The 15,098-nt window shown below is 31.0% G+C and overlaps 2 protein-coding genes across 5 annotated transcripts in view; one reads left to right on the top strand and one right to left on the bottom strand.

Moving 5' to 3' along the window:
- Window positions 1-38: 38 nt before the first annotated feature.
- LOC111718330 (uncharacterized) overlaps window positions 39-15,098 on the bottom strand; it is a 62,460-nt gene continuing 47,400 nt past the window's right edge. For all 4 annotated transcript variants that reach the window (XM_023493891.1, XM_023493894.1, XM_023493892.1 and 1 more), the window contains 6 exons: window positions 9,996-10,091; window positions 5,827-5,874; window positions 2,676-3,774; window positions 2,523-2,616; window positions 1,935-2,299; window positions 39-1,637 (listed from right to left, as the gene is read on the bottom strand). In XM_023493891.1, the coding sequence (XP_023349659.1) occupies window positions 1,177-1,637; window positions 1,935-2,299; window positions 2,523-2,616; window positions 2,676-3,774; window positions 5,827-5,874; window positions 9,996-10,091 (2,163 nt within the window). In that variant the 3' untranslated portion in view covers window positions 39-1,176. The remainder of the gene's footprint in view (window positions 1,638-1,934; window positions 2,300-2,522; window positions 2,617-2,675; window positions 3,775-5,826; window positions 5,875-9,995; window positions 10,092-15,098) is intronic.
- The window catches only part of LOC111718332 (23 kDa integral membrane protein), a 72,624-nt gene continuing 66,325 nt past the window's right edge, over window positions 8,800-15,098 (top strand). The window contains exon 1 of the mRNA XM_023493897.1: window positions 8,800-9,093. The gene's annotated coding sequence lies outside the window, so the exon portion shown is untranslated. The remainder of the gene's footprint in view (window positions 9,094-15,098) is intronic.

The following is a 15,098-nucleotide window of genomic DNA, read 5'->3' as shown; positions in this document are numbered from 1 at the left end:
AGCTTAATTTCAAAATATCATGAATCAATAAATAATTTATTTTGAAATCTCTGAATTATTCTAATTATTAACATTTACAATTGCATAGAACTATAAAACACAAAATTTAAAATCAATCTCTCCATGACTAAAGTTTAAGAAATTAAAAAGAATTAAATTTTTTTTTGTGGAGTTATGAATGTCTATTAATTACAACGTATGTACATTGTACATACATATCTTACATTTCAACATATGTAGAGTAAAAGACAATTTTAGGAATTGAGTTTATGCCACAATTGCCACAATTTGATCATAGTTCTAAGAATTCAAAATTCTAAGAATTTGAGTCTACAACATTATTTTGCAATAAAAGGTATTTGAAAATCAGAGTAAATGTGGCAAAGATTTTGAAATATTTTTTTCAAGATGTTTGAGCGTAATTTTAAGTCATGCATTCTAGTAATATAAATCTCTTTATAATAGATCTTCTTAATAGAAACTAAATAATATTACATGTACGTATAAATTCTAGATTATAATATGGGAAGTCAAAATAACATTCAAGCCAATTAATGGGGTAGAGTAATTATAGAAAATATAAAATTCAGATATTTAATACATGCAATTTTGTGTTTATCACCTTTGAAGCTCAGTTAGTATCAGGGGACCAAATTTTGAACCAATAACTAATTTCTATAGATAAAATTGAAAAATCAAATCTAATAAATCATAACTTTTAAATATTAATATATATCCGAAATATTCCCAAAAAGATTGTTGCCATTTATTTTAACGATTCTGCTTTTTTTCTATTTTAGAACAATATTTATTCCCGCCCCTTTAACATTCAAAATAGCTTAAAATTATACATGCATTTATGTTAAAACAAAATTGATGCAAATATTCTTATAATTTTGAAATTACAATAAAAAATAATAAAAGTTACATATCAACGTTAGATTTATCTTTACAGAATAACACTTTAAAGATTTATAAAATGTAACTTTATAATTTATAGATACCATCAAAACACTTAGATTCACCCAAAAATTTTAATTAATTTTGGACTTCACCTTTTCTTTGTGCGAAACTAATTAGTAGGTTTTTTTTTCATAAAAACTTTGAGCTAATCACACTTTTAGTGTCCTGTTTTGCATAATCACAAATAACAATAAGAAATTTTAAAATTCTATATTAAAAACTTTCTGTCCGTCGATGCCGTGCAACAACTTTAGTTCGGCGTACAGGTGGAGCTACTGAATGTCTTTTTCTTCCCGGATCAGTCGTCTTTGTGCGTATCAGCTGCTTTGGGGTCTCAATCGAAACAATTGCTGGATTTCCAGCTTCAACAACAGTTGACAACTGTTCTTCAAAGGATGACATTGATTGATGTGTGCAAACAATTACTTCCGTAAAATCTTGGTTACACACATTCTGGATGGTAGGATTCTCTTGATCTTTAGTTTCTTTGGTTGAGCTTTTTTTTTCTGAACCAAACACTAAAACTGGGATTGTTCCTGATATTCTAGCTGGAACCGGCTCCTCCACGGTTACTCCGTCCGAAGAACTAGTTTCTATCTCTAAACGACTTTGCCTAACCAGCATGGCTCGCCGTGGATTACGTTGGACAGGTTGAGCTGGAGATAATCTGCTATCTGCAGAGCAAACTATATAATTTTAAGATTTTAAAAATATTTATCGAAAACTTTAATATTCAGGAACTGGAGGTTGAAGTTGAAAGTTACTGAAAGCCCTGCCCTTCAATACCCTTTAGTTCTTGTGCTGACAGCTGTAATAAATTCCAATTTTAGGCTTACAGCCTACAGAAAAAAGATAGGTGTATTTAAAAAAAGATGCACTTTCTCAAAACTGGAAGCAAAACAGACTAGTCTGTGCATCATTTTAAAAATAAATTAAAAATACGAAAAAAATTCTTAAATTGGTTTACTCTCCTAGGCTCATTTTATTATTCTCTCTTCTCCGAAGTTTTCCACATGAACTGTATCCAGAAAGATTATGGAGTGTATCTTCCAAACCTTCATATTTTTTAACGTGTCTTTTAGCCTTATGATGAACAGGACATTTTGGTCGAATTAAGGAGGGTTCAATGGATGTATCACCATCATCCACTACTGTACTGTCTGATTTGTCATTAACCTGAATTTGTGTAAACTCCAAAGGTTTGTTTACCATTTGCTGAACTGCTGCATTTAATGCACGTTGTTCCTGAGTCTCCAGTATTTCTTTGGAACGGACTGAAGTTGGAAGATTTTGTCTTTGAGCAAATATATTGCATACCTCGACTATAGTATCAGTTCTAGAAACATAAAATGATTATTATTTAATCTGATAAAATATATTTACAATTATGGAAAAATTGAAGAGAAAAAGTATTTTACTGGAAGCCAAAATAAAATTAGGTCTGTCAACATATTTTTGAACATTGTTCCCTTTGTAAAATTTGTAGATTCTCCAACATTTTGAAATGAGATTTTCGAAGGGTTTGTAAATTTCATTCATTTTTTAAATTATTAAGTTACCTGAATTTTAAATTTCTAGTTTCCTTTTCAGTCGTTTCAGACTCTGATTCATTATCAAAATTACTTATTTTTGAAATATCCACAAAGGTGTCCTCTAAAAAGTAAATCAAATTTGTTTAACAAAACTTCAAAAATTTTATAAGAAAAATTAACCTTCATCCGTCGATGAATGCTTCCTAGAACCTGGAACTGATGAGTTTGAGTTGGATTGGTAGGGTTCTGGAAGATCCCTGAAATGAAAGACAGGTTCCTGAGGATTAGGGTGTAGAGGATCAGGGACAGGAAGGACATGAAGATGTTGAACTGGAGAAGATGGTTCCTCGGGTGAGGATGAGCAGGGTTGAGGTAAGTAATCATAATCTACATAGTAGGTATCAGGGATGTCTTCTGTTAAAGAGTTTTGATAAAGCTCGGGAGGAGAAGGAAGGTTTTCAACATCAAGGAGACTAAACTGGTAACATTCCAGAGGAGTTGGAGGGGAGGGAAGAATCTCAAGATTGTGGGTCAGTTCAGTTTCAGCTTCAACAGGAATATCAGGGGGTGGAGGTAGTTCTCCTAGATCCATAGATAGTTCAGATTGTAGTGCATAGATTTCATCTTTAATCCTCTCCTCGTCATCTCTACATATCTCAATATAATATCTATCAGCAATTTCTATAAAGTCTTTATTGTTCTCAGTCTGGACTACAGATATATTTTCTTTGTTTCTTGTCAACAATTCTGATTGAGCATCTTGTTTATCATAGAGTTTCATTTCCTGCTCATATGAGTAGTTATGACAGGGAGGGTTGGATTCAAACAAAGATGTACTTTCTGAATCTGTTGCTTCGGTTGTGGTCCAGCAAGGGGTTTCATGAGTAACTAAGGATGTAGGATTTGAAAGAGCATTTACTAGAATAGTTTCATCTTTATCCGTAGTTACGGAAATACTGTATGGGGGTACAAAAGGATCCTTGGTAGCTGTTTCTGAAGAAGGAGTGTTTTCAAGATTAGGATTTGAATCTTGGAATGATTTAATCTCGGATGTTATTTCAGACTTCTCCATGATTTTGTCATCTTGGTCTATTGTTTGAACTTCTGAAAGGTCTCTCTCCAGTTTTTTACAAGGAGAACTAGATGGAGTTTTTTCAGGAAGTGAGATTTGAACCTCAGGCGGAGGTTGGTAAAGGTTATGAGGCTTATCCTCCGATGACAGAGGAGGCGTCGGAGGTGTTCTCAAAATACCAGGAGGCTGGGGTACGGTTAGAGTGGCCTGAAATTAAAATAAATATACTTGTTTTTTATTCATTGATATCATCCATCCTTGATCAGAGATAAGTTTAAAGGGTATTATTAGGAATCGGCATTCCACTTTATAAATGGAGGGTCATATAAAATTAGTCCTACAATCCCTTTAATTTCTGTTTAGATTTAGAAGAAGTAACAAACTGTTGACGGGAAGGATATTTAAACAGAAAAAAGGCAAAATAACTATGACAGAAGGGTTTCCATGCACAAAAACGTTTTATTCAAATTCAAGAAAGCTTGATCAAATTTTGTTAAAAAATGCCTTTTATACTAAAAACAAATATATTTTAAAGTTAATTATCAAAAAACTAGCCTCATTTTATCTTAATAAATGCGGTAACCTAAGCTCCAGTATTCCAGTAAAATATCTAGTTGTTTAGCATCTTTTTTGATGTGAACCTATAACCTATAATGGTTTCATCAAAAATTAGATTCTATCAGATATTTTCCAAAAAATGTCTCAACTTTAACCTTGAAAGAGGTTGTATACAAATTGCTTTTGAATACATTCCCTTAATTCGTATTTGTTTGTTGATATTGTGTTTTTAAGAGAGGGAAAAAATGTAGAAAGGAGATACAGAAATGTTGGTTTATTAAAAAGATTTATGATTGTGGAATGTGGATCATTTGTAAATTTATCTCCATATATCCTAATTGCCGTAGACCTTTGCTTTTTTATGGGGGCTGTCTTGAAATTTCAACACACATTAAGCTATTGATGAGGGTGATAATATCAATACATAGCATGTATTGTTTGATTGTCGTTTTAAAGGGACTGTCAATGTAATTTTAAGTGACAATAAACTTCAAGAGAGGCATGCTCAACATGATGTTGCTCTTAAACAAGAGCTCAAAAAGAGCACTTTATCTGATTAACGTTGCTCTTAAACAAGAGCTCAACAAAGCACTTCATCTGATTAATGTTGCTCTTGAACAAGAGCTCAACAAGAGCACTTTATCTGATTAACAATGTTGATCTTAAACAAGAGCAATTTATCTGATTAACAATATAGCTCTTAAACAAGAGCAATTTATCTGATTAACAATATAGCTCTTAAACAAGAGCAATTTATCTGATTAACAATATTGCTCTTAAACAAGAGCAATTTATCTGGTTAACAATATTGCTCTTAAACAAGAGCACTTTATCTAGTTAACGATATTGCTCTTAAACAAGAGCAATTTATCTGATTAAAAATATAGCTCTTAAACAAGAACACTTTATCTGGTTAACAATATAGCTCTTAAACAAGAGCACTTTATCTGATTAACAATATTGCTCTTAAACAAGAGCACTTTATCTGATTAACAATATAGCTCTTAAAAAAGAGCTCAACAAGAACACTTTATCTGATTAACAATGTTGATCTTAAACAAGAGCTCAACAAGAACACTTTATCTGATTAACAATATCGCTCTTAAACAAGAGCAATTTATCTGGTTAACAATATTGCTCTTAAACAAGAGCTCAACAAGAACACTTTATTTGATTAAAAATGTGTAAGATATTTTCTTTTTTCAGCTTTAATTAGAACAATTTCCTCCTTTTTTTGAAAACAAACTTTCTTATAAGAAATCAAAAGAGAAAATTATAAATATGTGAATCGAACTAGATTTGTGTTACAGAAACGTTTAATATTTTTAGACTATTAAAGGTTTTATGACAATCTGAGATTAATGGTTCAAAGATTTAAAATTGTATTTTGTAAACTTTCTATTATCAAACACGCAAATTTTGTTATCCTAGGTGAAAATAAAAGGCAAAAAAGTACCAAAACTATCGTTTTTGTCTTATATTTTCTTCTAGGGTAGCAAATTTGCATGTTTGATAAAAGCAAAATTCTGAATAAAGTTTTAAGATATTGGAACCAACTCATATTGTCGTAAAACCTTTTAAAAGTCCAAAAAACATTTAATGTTTCTGTGAAATGAATTTGGCTTTTGCCCATCCCTTATCGAACATGTCACTCTGAACATGGAGATCACTTGAAAATACTGTACAGTCTCTTTAAATAACCTGATTTGAAGCTTGATTTAACCACCAATCTGCATCCTCAGTCTGAAACTAAAGACTGGAGTTAGAACCTCTAATTTAAATACAATGTTGTGAATGTAGAATGAATGGCCCAAATTTTGAAATCAAATCGATAATAGATTTTAGATAAAAAGAGTTTAAAATCAGTTTTTAAAGAAACGCGTCAGAATTAAACAAACAAACAAATTTTGAATGTTTTTTTTTCGTTACTTTTAAGTGACCAATTTGTATGCGACCTTTTTTATACTTAACTTAGGTTTCCCGGTCATATTTGGTAAAAAAGTAATTTGTTTCGTCTCAACACTAGTTCCATTTTGTTCATTTATAACATACAGTGAATGTTTATTGTATGATATATTGTACGTCAAAACGGCTGAACCGATCGGGCCCAAATTTTTGTGGGACATCACGTGACCACAGGGAAGGTTTATGAATGATATAAATTTTAAAAAATGTGTTTTAAAGGTTTTTAATTTTGTAAAAAAATTTAAATTCTTGAAAATCCGTGAATTTTGTTTTAAAAATCCGCAAAATTTTTTTTTCTTCTTTGATTTAAAATGTAAACAAAAAGAACACATGTTCACAATTTAAATAGAAGATGAACGCGAAGCGCCCTAAAAGCCTAGTATGTTAAAAAAGTTTGATAGTCGAGTCGAAGGTCTTCTCTGGTCATTTGTTGGGACACTCTGTAACCATGATTTGTTAGTTTTACATTATCTTGTATTCCCAGATGCGAGAATACATAATCATCCTTACAAACCATTAACAATAAACACAAGGTCAAGACAAGCACTCGCTTCCTTAATCTTTTCTTAATCTTTGATTTATAACAAAAAATACTCATGATGCGTTACTGGAACATTTCCTCAAAACTTTGAAATTTTTAAATTTTTACCCCAAAATCAAAAAACATATATTCATTTTGAATAAAGAAACATTTTAAATTCATATGTAGTTTTTGTTTTTGTTTTTTTCGACGATTGACGCACAATAGGAATAGAACGAGAAGATTTAAGCTGCGTAATAACCAGAAAACTGTAGAATAGGAAGACGACATTAAAGCAATACTGAAGTTATTACAAAGCAGATAGCTTAACAAGTAAATTATTAAATCACTTATTAAGTAAAAAGAATTGAGCCTTTGACACAAACTCTGAGTTTCTATTTCTTATATCTCTGCAACTCAATGTCGTAGACCTTAGATATTTTAAACCATAGATATAGGGATTAGAAAATTTGAGGTAGTGACAAAAAATTAATTCCTTTGGGCCTGTTTATACTGAACAATTGCTTAGCCTCATGTTCATTGAACTATTCAAAGTCATAACTTTAGTTAAAGGTTTTCTTATTAAATCACTGTAAGAATGAACAAATTATTGATTTAAAATAAGATTTTGAAAAAGTTAAAAGTGAAATAGTTAAATCTTTAATATTTTAATGTTTTATTTTTATTGTATAAAATTCAGAGATACCCTGCAGATTGAAAATGATGAGATGGAAAACTGTATTGGGTTGGATTTAATATATTCTGTGTGTGTCTTCATTTCCCGTTAGGGATCCTTTAAAGGGTTGTAGTTGTATTGAAATAAGACTCTAGAGACTCAATATTAGAAATCCTTTGAACCAATTATTTGGATATTGGAGAAAGAGTAACTAACTATACACACTACATACCGGATTAATTTAACATTTTCAAGATTTATAATTTTTCTCATGGTTTTTTGTTTTCTATTTATTTACTGATTTTAATATTTTAAAAGAATGGACATCGTGTAAATTTTACATAGTTAAAAAGGGACTGTTGACTAAATTTCATGTGACTTTTCATTTTTATTTGCGTAATTTTACTTCATAAACTGTTCGAACTGTAAACGACGATATTTTTCAGGTTATTGATCATACCAAGCAAACAAAAACTCGAGTTAAAATCGAGTAAAACTGGACTTTTGCCTTCCAGATGTTTTTATCGAGTTTAAAAGTGGAGTTTTCACCTCCAATAGTCGTGCCATCTCTGGATGAAAACTCGACTTTTTACCAAGTTGGGGGGGGGAATGTTCTAATAGAGCCTAGGAGGAAAAAGTTATATTTATCTGGGTTTAAATTGTGATCATAACGATTGCAAATTTCATGGCTATTTATTTATTTTTACAATTATAATAGTATAAAACCCATTCAAAAATTGTCAAGACAACATTTTAGACATTCTTTTAATGTCGTCAAAATTCTTGGTTAAGCTGTACGTAATCAGAGAGTCACTTGAACTCACTTCTAGTTTTTGTATTCCTTATCATTAAGAACTAATAAGCACTTATTTTTAGATTTTGTTTTCAAGAAGTAATGGGCCAAGACTTAACGATTTTTACTTGAGAGCTTACAACCTTAGGACCAATTTGACATTATAAAAATTAAAGAAGATGGAAAGGTAAAAAGAACTGATATTATATTGAAATAAAAAACTAAACAATGTTTGGATGAAAAATTGATCATGATGACAATGATCAGATTATATCAAAGAGAATAGATTATATATTAGAGCATGGAATTTAGAAAATCCCTCGGTATAAATTTTTTCAGTCCCTTTCAGCCTGAAAGGGAGTTCAAAGTGTACAAATCATGTAAATGTTCACAAATTATATGCAGTAGAGTACATTAATACAGTATGCTCCCTAGACTATCCATTTCATTCAATTTCGAATTTTTAAAGCTGTTAAATAAACTTTATAAAATGAATTAGGTAAATAAAAAACATCATTTGATTTATATTGATAACGTAAAATCATCGTTTGTAAAGTGAAAGGCATAGAGTCTATGTGAAATGATCATTAGTCAATTATGAAACCAGTCTATTTCATAATTTGGTTTTCTTTTAATTTCTTTTGGATTATATATAGTTATAATTCATGATGTTAATCAAATCCTAGAGACCCAGGATATGATTAATTTAACGGGATAATTGATCATGCTGACATTAATCAAGTTCTAGAAACTTGGAATGATGATTGATCCAACTTGATAATTTATCATCAATCATGATGACATTAATAATGATATAGAGACCCAGGGAGATGATCGATCTATTGGGATAATTGATGGAATTTATAATGATGACGTTTTTCAGATTCTAGAGGTTTAGGGCTATGAGTGATAAAACGCAATAATTGATCGCGATGACTTAGGGAGATGATTGATCTAACAGGATAATTGATGTAATTGATCATGATGACATTTAACTAATCCCAAGAGACTCAGGTATTTAACAGGGTAATTGATCATAGGTTCGGGGAGATAATTGATCCAACTTAATAATTGATTAGGATGATGTAAATCCGATCCTAGAAACCTATGGTAATGATCTAACAGTACAATTGAATTAATTAATCATGAAGATGTTTTTCAAATCCAACAGGCTCAGGCCTAATGAGTATTTAACCGGAGTAATTGATCTTGATGACTCCGTGAGATGATTGATCTAATAATTGATCATGTTGACATTGATCAGTTCTAAAGAAACTAGGGAGATGATTAATTAAACATAAAATTGATCATCAGTATATTGATTAGGTTGTATAGAGATTCGTGGAGATATTTGATCTGCTGAGATAATTGATCATGATGAAATTGATCAGATTCTGGGGTTAGAAAAACTAAAAGGGATAATTGATCTAATAGGAAAAATTGTTTGTGTCACTGATCAGAGGTATTCTTGTGTTCATTGTCTTTATTCAGAAGGTAGACCCAGAATTTATTTGATTAAGTTTTTAAAAATTAGGAAACGTCATGAAGATTTTAATATGTTGTTTTAATTCTGTAATTTGCATATTATTTAGAAGCAAAGCTATAGCAAATCCTACATCAGCATACTTTGAAATCTATAACAATAAAGAAGGATAAATAAATCCTAAATGTTCTTAAAATCCTACGTATTTTCTCTTCTTTAAACTTATTCCAATCCGGTTCTTCTGAATTTTATCCTGTTGAGTTAATTTAATGGTTTCTTCAGACCAAGTTTTATCTGTAGAATATTCTTCACTTTACAGGGGGAGTTTCCAGAGAAAGCAAAATAATATGAGAATAAGATGGAGGACAACATTTTGGAAAATATATATAATTAAACGTGGGACCTATTTTCTTGCTAAAAAAGTTTTTTTTACCATGGTATTACTAGATGAGGAAGCAGACCCCCAACTAACTTGTTTAACAGTCCCTTTGTGACAACAGGATCCTCCACAGGGAGAAGCTGATCTCACCTAAAATACAATTTGAATATCTTAAAGGGATTGTTGACCAAATTTTAAACAACACGAACAATGCTTTAACGATTTAAGTCTACATTTATGAAACAGTTACGAGGAGAAATTTATGGCCTTTGCCTTTAATCTTTACCCTCATGTCATGCACGTTTTATAACTATAAAATACTTGTCTTTAGCTTTAGTTGTATCAAGTATTTCGCAAATTTTCATCGATTTTCACACTTGCGACTTTTGAATACACCACCATAAGAAAAACGTTCTTGTTTAATCGTGAAAAAAACCGCGGAATTCTTATTTTGTAGAAAAATAAAGAACGTGCAGTACAGTAAAATGTATATACAATTTTTATACAATTTACTACAAACGCTGACTGTACACTTTGCACAGAGATTCAGAGATTATAAACATTATGCAGACATTTTCTAGACTGCATGGACTTTTAAAAGCAGCGACCGCTTAAACTTTAGGTTTAGATAACCAACTTAATTTTGCTTATACTTTGTGTAAACCATACACCCACCTCAGACCCTTTAGAAAAAGTAAATTCAACCTAATGTCTGACTGCGTAAACTTTGCACCGGCTAGTCCTATTGAGTGTCTGCCTTATTTACCCAATGTCTGGGCGATACAGTACAAACTGGGACCGGAAAGGTTGACCCGGCAGAGAAATTCAAACGTACTACGGCTGCCTGTGCATATAAACATGTATATTGTATACACCTATATATTATTCAAAAACACCATGCTGGCCCCCAGGCCTTGTTTAAAGATTTTGTTTAAAAGGAGTAATTAGCAAAATATTTTTTAGTATTTATCATTTTTAAAGTTTCTGGAAAACAAAGTTCCCGGAAAAGGTTGAACAATAAACTGCAGCTGGTTTTCGATACACATTATTGTAAAATATTTGTAAATAATCACAGTATAAGGTCTGTATTTTGGTCTAGTTCAATTCAAGATTTTAATTTATAAACCTAAAATTATTTTAATTGAACTACTATCTAGAGAATATCTACAGCAATTGCTGTAAATTATATTTCAAAAATGTAATATAAATCTATATATAAATTTGGCTTGTCTGTCTGTTTGTTTGTATCCAATAGACGTCAAAACGGCTGAACCGATCGGGCCCAAATTTTTGTGGGACATCACGTGACCACAGGGAAGGTTTATGAATGATAAAAATTTTAAAAAATGTGTTTTAAAGGTTTTTAATTTTGTAAAAAAATTTAAATTCTTGAAAATCCGTGAATTTTGTTTTAAAAATCCGCAAAATTTTTTTTTCTTCTTTGATTTAAAATGTAAACAAAAAGAACACANGGGGGGGGGGGGGGGGGGTGTTGTAAAAATCGATGTCTACTGCATGGATAATATCTGGATAAAAGTCTAAAGGGTACCGTTGTGAATATTTAAATATAAACCTACTTTAACTTACAACGATAATCTCTTTTTTAAAAAACATGTTTGCAAAAAAGCTGAAAATTAAAGTTGAATTGAAAACAAGCAGCTCTATCAATAGTTTGCACTCAAGAGGAACTGAAAATGGAATATAAATTCAATTGTATAATTTGTATTTCTGTTGTTTTCTAAACAAAATGGAATAAATATTGGTTACAAAGGAAACAATATATCTAAGTTTGTAATAATATATTCCGAATGATATATGATTTTCTCTCTCCACTCTACTCTCAACTAAAAGTTATATCGAGTGAGCTTTTCAGAGCGGTTATGGATCTCGTATAATGTTACAAATTCAAAGTAAAATATATTTTTTATCGACAATCTTTAAAATGAATTTACAAAAACTTACTAATATACAACAATAAGGCCCTTGACAAATGGACTTGAAACCCCCAGGCAATAGATACAAAGCAACAAATAACACTGCATCTTTCATACTGAACTAGAAAGAAGGAGAAGATGAAATGTATGCGACATGCTGCGACTTTGTGACCTCGTAGCTCCTCTAATTACGATTTAAGAACATGTATGAGAAAAGAAATTATCCTGTATACAACATTTTAAACATTGTTGTTATCAATAACTCTTTAACAAGAGGAGTTATGATCGAAAATATGGAGAAGTACCACAACATCATAAACTAAGTAATCAAAGTGAAAAGCACAGAGTATATTGTGAACATTTACTATCCCAGAAACTTGTTGGATACTCAAAATAATTTGATAGATAGATAGATAAAAACCGTACTGCGTTATATAACATTGTTTTGATTAAATACTGGTTCTATAATATAAACATAAACATTCCAAGATTCCAGTCGGAATATGTACCTTGTCATAGAAATCATTAAAAAGAATGATGTGTTGTAATATATATATATAAGTTGTCATTGTTTTGACATGAAAATTACCAAGAATGTAAGGCAAGGAAAGTCATTTCAGAAGTGTACACATCTTTAGTACTGCAGTGTACTGTCTCTGGGCGCTAATGTAAACACAAGGCGAATGTCGAAGCCTGCCATGGGATCCATCATTCACATAAAAAATCAATGAAATATTCTGGTCATAGGAAATTATTATGTGAATTATCAAAATTTAATGCTTTTAACCTCCTCAGATACTAAACGAACACTGATGCATCTATTATTGTTTACAAATTCCGCCCAAAGAGAACTGGTGTCAATATGTACACAGAGTATCCACGACCGCAATTGACTTTCCTTGCCTTACATTTTTGGTCATGCTTATTTTATCCTCTCAAAAAACACCTGTGTATATGTTACATCTCATGAGAATTACAGTACATATATCATTTAAGGTTACACAAAACAATTGACAACCAAAGAAGAAAAACAAGAAATATAATATGGATTATATCGGACTATTTGGACTTTTGCAGTCTAAGAGACACTAAGAAATAAATGAAAAACAGAAATTCTTTGGCGCTTCTCGGACTTGTTAAATGTCGTTTATTTTAAAGTTCTTGGGAATATATTTTCTTTAAACACAAGTCATGAATATTAAAAGAATTTGGTATTTATTAACAACACAAATAAAAAAATGCTGTTTTTTTACTTCAAATCCGGAAAACAGCACTTTCTTTTAGAACATTTTTTCGACAAGTAAAAACTGACCTGACAAGTAAAGTAACTGGAGCACAACCAGTAACATGAAGATCTAAACGTAGAGAGCTCTCGCTAGAATCTGAAACAATTAACATTTCTGCAGATTTTAGAATAACTTGAACTTTATTTTTAAACCAAATATAAATAAAAATGTCCTTTACGGGCAATTTCTATTTAATAGGGATAGTTAAAGTTTGATTATATCGTTCTGTGGCTCAAAATAAACCTATTTATGTCGAAACTTTCAACTCAAATCAAGCTAACTAAATCCACAATATTATTTTCCACAAGTTTTTCTCAAAATCTAAAAAAGTAGAAAGATTTGTGTGCGGTCTGGTAGCTGGACGAATTTATAAACTAAAATGAATTTTCCAGATCTAAAAGATTAAAATTATGTTAATTGAAGTTAAACTAGGCAGCATCAGGTTTATCCCTGTGTTTACAAAGTTGGTTAATTTGTTAAACTTGCTTTTCAACTTTCAAAACACACCAGGAAAACTTAAAGTATTTTGAATACACACAATTGTATTTTTTTTAAATATTTTATACTTTGTAAAATGTTCGAGAAATATTTCTTGTGTTTTAACTTTCTTGTAAAAAAGAGATTTACCAGGATGACTTTTGATCTAAAAACATTATTGGTTAAATCACATAAAATCAAAGTTGGATGGATCGAGAGAAGATACTCGATACAATTTATCTTTTTTCTGTTTAACATAGCTGAGAACTTTTGAATGAAATGAAAATTAGCTACAAATCCTTCAGAAATCTTTTGAATTAAGAGTTAAGCTGATAAGACAAACTGAAAATTCCACTCAGTTCTTAGTTGACTCAACCCCATGACTTACTGTTATATATTATAGAGACCTTGACACAAACTCAAATTTCAAATTACTATATCTTTGCAACCTGATAGTTTAAACGTTTGATATCTTTTGAACTTAGGTAATCTGTTCTAACAGAATTCATAGTTAGAAAGATCTGAATTGGGTTCGGGACATTGGGTTGCAATCAGAGTTTGTGGTAAAAACTCAATTCGTTGACTGCTCAGTTTGGATTCCGTAGAAAATATCTATAAAAATACCTGAACCTCTTCTGGTTGAATTTTGTCTGGAAGAATTCTCTAATATTTTCCTTCCTTGAACTCCAGAAGCTGAAGCTCCAAGTTCAAGATCTAATGAGTCATCAGCTCGTCCAGCTTCTAGATACCCTTTCCTAACCAATACAAGCTCATATACTAGATACCTGGGGGGGGGTTTTGTGCACACTCCCTTGATTATCCCCCCCTTTCTGAAAAAATCTCGTATAGGTCGTCCCTGTATTTAAGGGAAAGAAGGAACAAATAGTAAAGAAGGAAGAAAGAGTAAGGGAGGAAAAAAGAGTAAAGAAGCAGGAAGAAAGAGGAAAAAATAGAAAGGGTAAAGAAGGAAGAATTGAAGGGGGAAGGTGAAAGAATGAAGAAAGAAGGAAGAAAGAATTAAGTAAGAAAGAGGTATGAAAAAGAAAAGAAGGGTAAAATAGAAGGAGGAATGAAGAAAGAATGAAAGAAATAACAATGAAAAAATAAAGAAATATGAATGAAAGAGTAAAAGCGGAAAAATAAAGAAGAAAGAATTGTGGAGGAAAGAGAGAAGAATGAGGGTGGAAAGAAGGAAAAAGTAGGAGGAATGAAGAAAAAGGAAGAATGAAGAAGAAAGAGGGAAAAAAGGAGGAAAGGGGATAGAAGGAAAAAGAAAAAGAGTAAATAAGGATGAACGAAAGAGGAAAACAAGGAAGTTGTAAAGAAGAAAGAAGGAAAAATGAAAGAGGTAAATAGGAAGAATGGGTAAGGAATGAAAAAAGAAAAGGGAAGAATGAAAGAAAGATGAAAGACGTATGTTGGGGGGTAATGACAAGAGAAAATAGGGGTTGTGTTTAAAT

This window comes from Eurytemora carolleeae, unplaced genomic scaffold (genome assembly GCF_000591075.1).
Source record: "Eurytemora carolleeae unplaced genomic scaffold, Eaff_2.0 scaffold60, whole genome shotgun sequence".
NCBI classification, from domain to species: domain Eukaryota; kingdom Metazoa; phylum Arthropoda; class Copepoda; order Calanoida; family Temoridae; genus Eurytemora; species Eurytemora carolleeae.
This window is presented reverse-complemented; position numbering and strand designations above follow the sequence as displayed.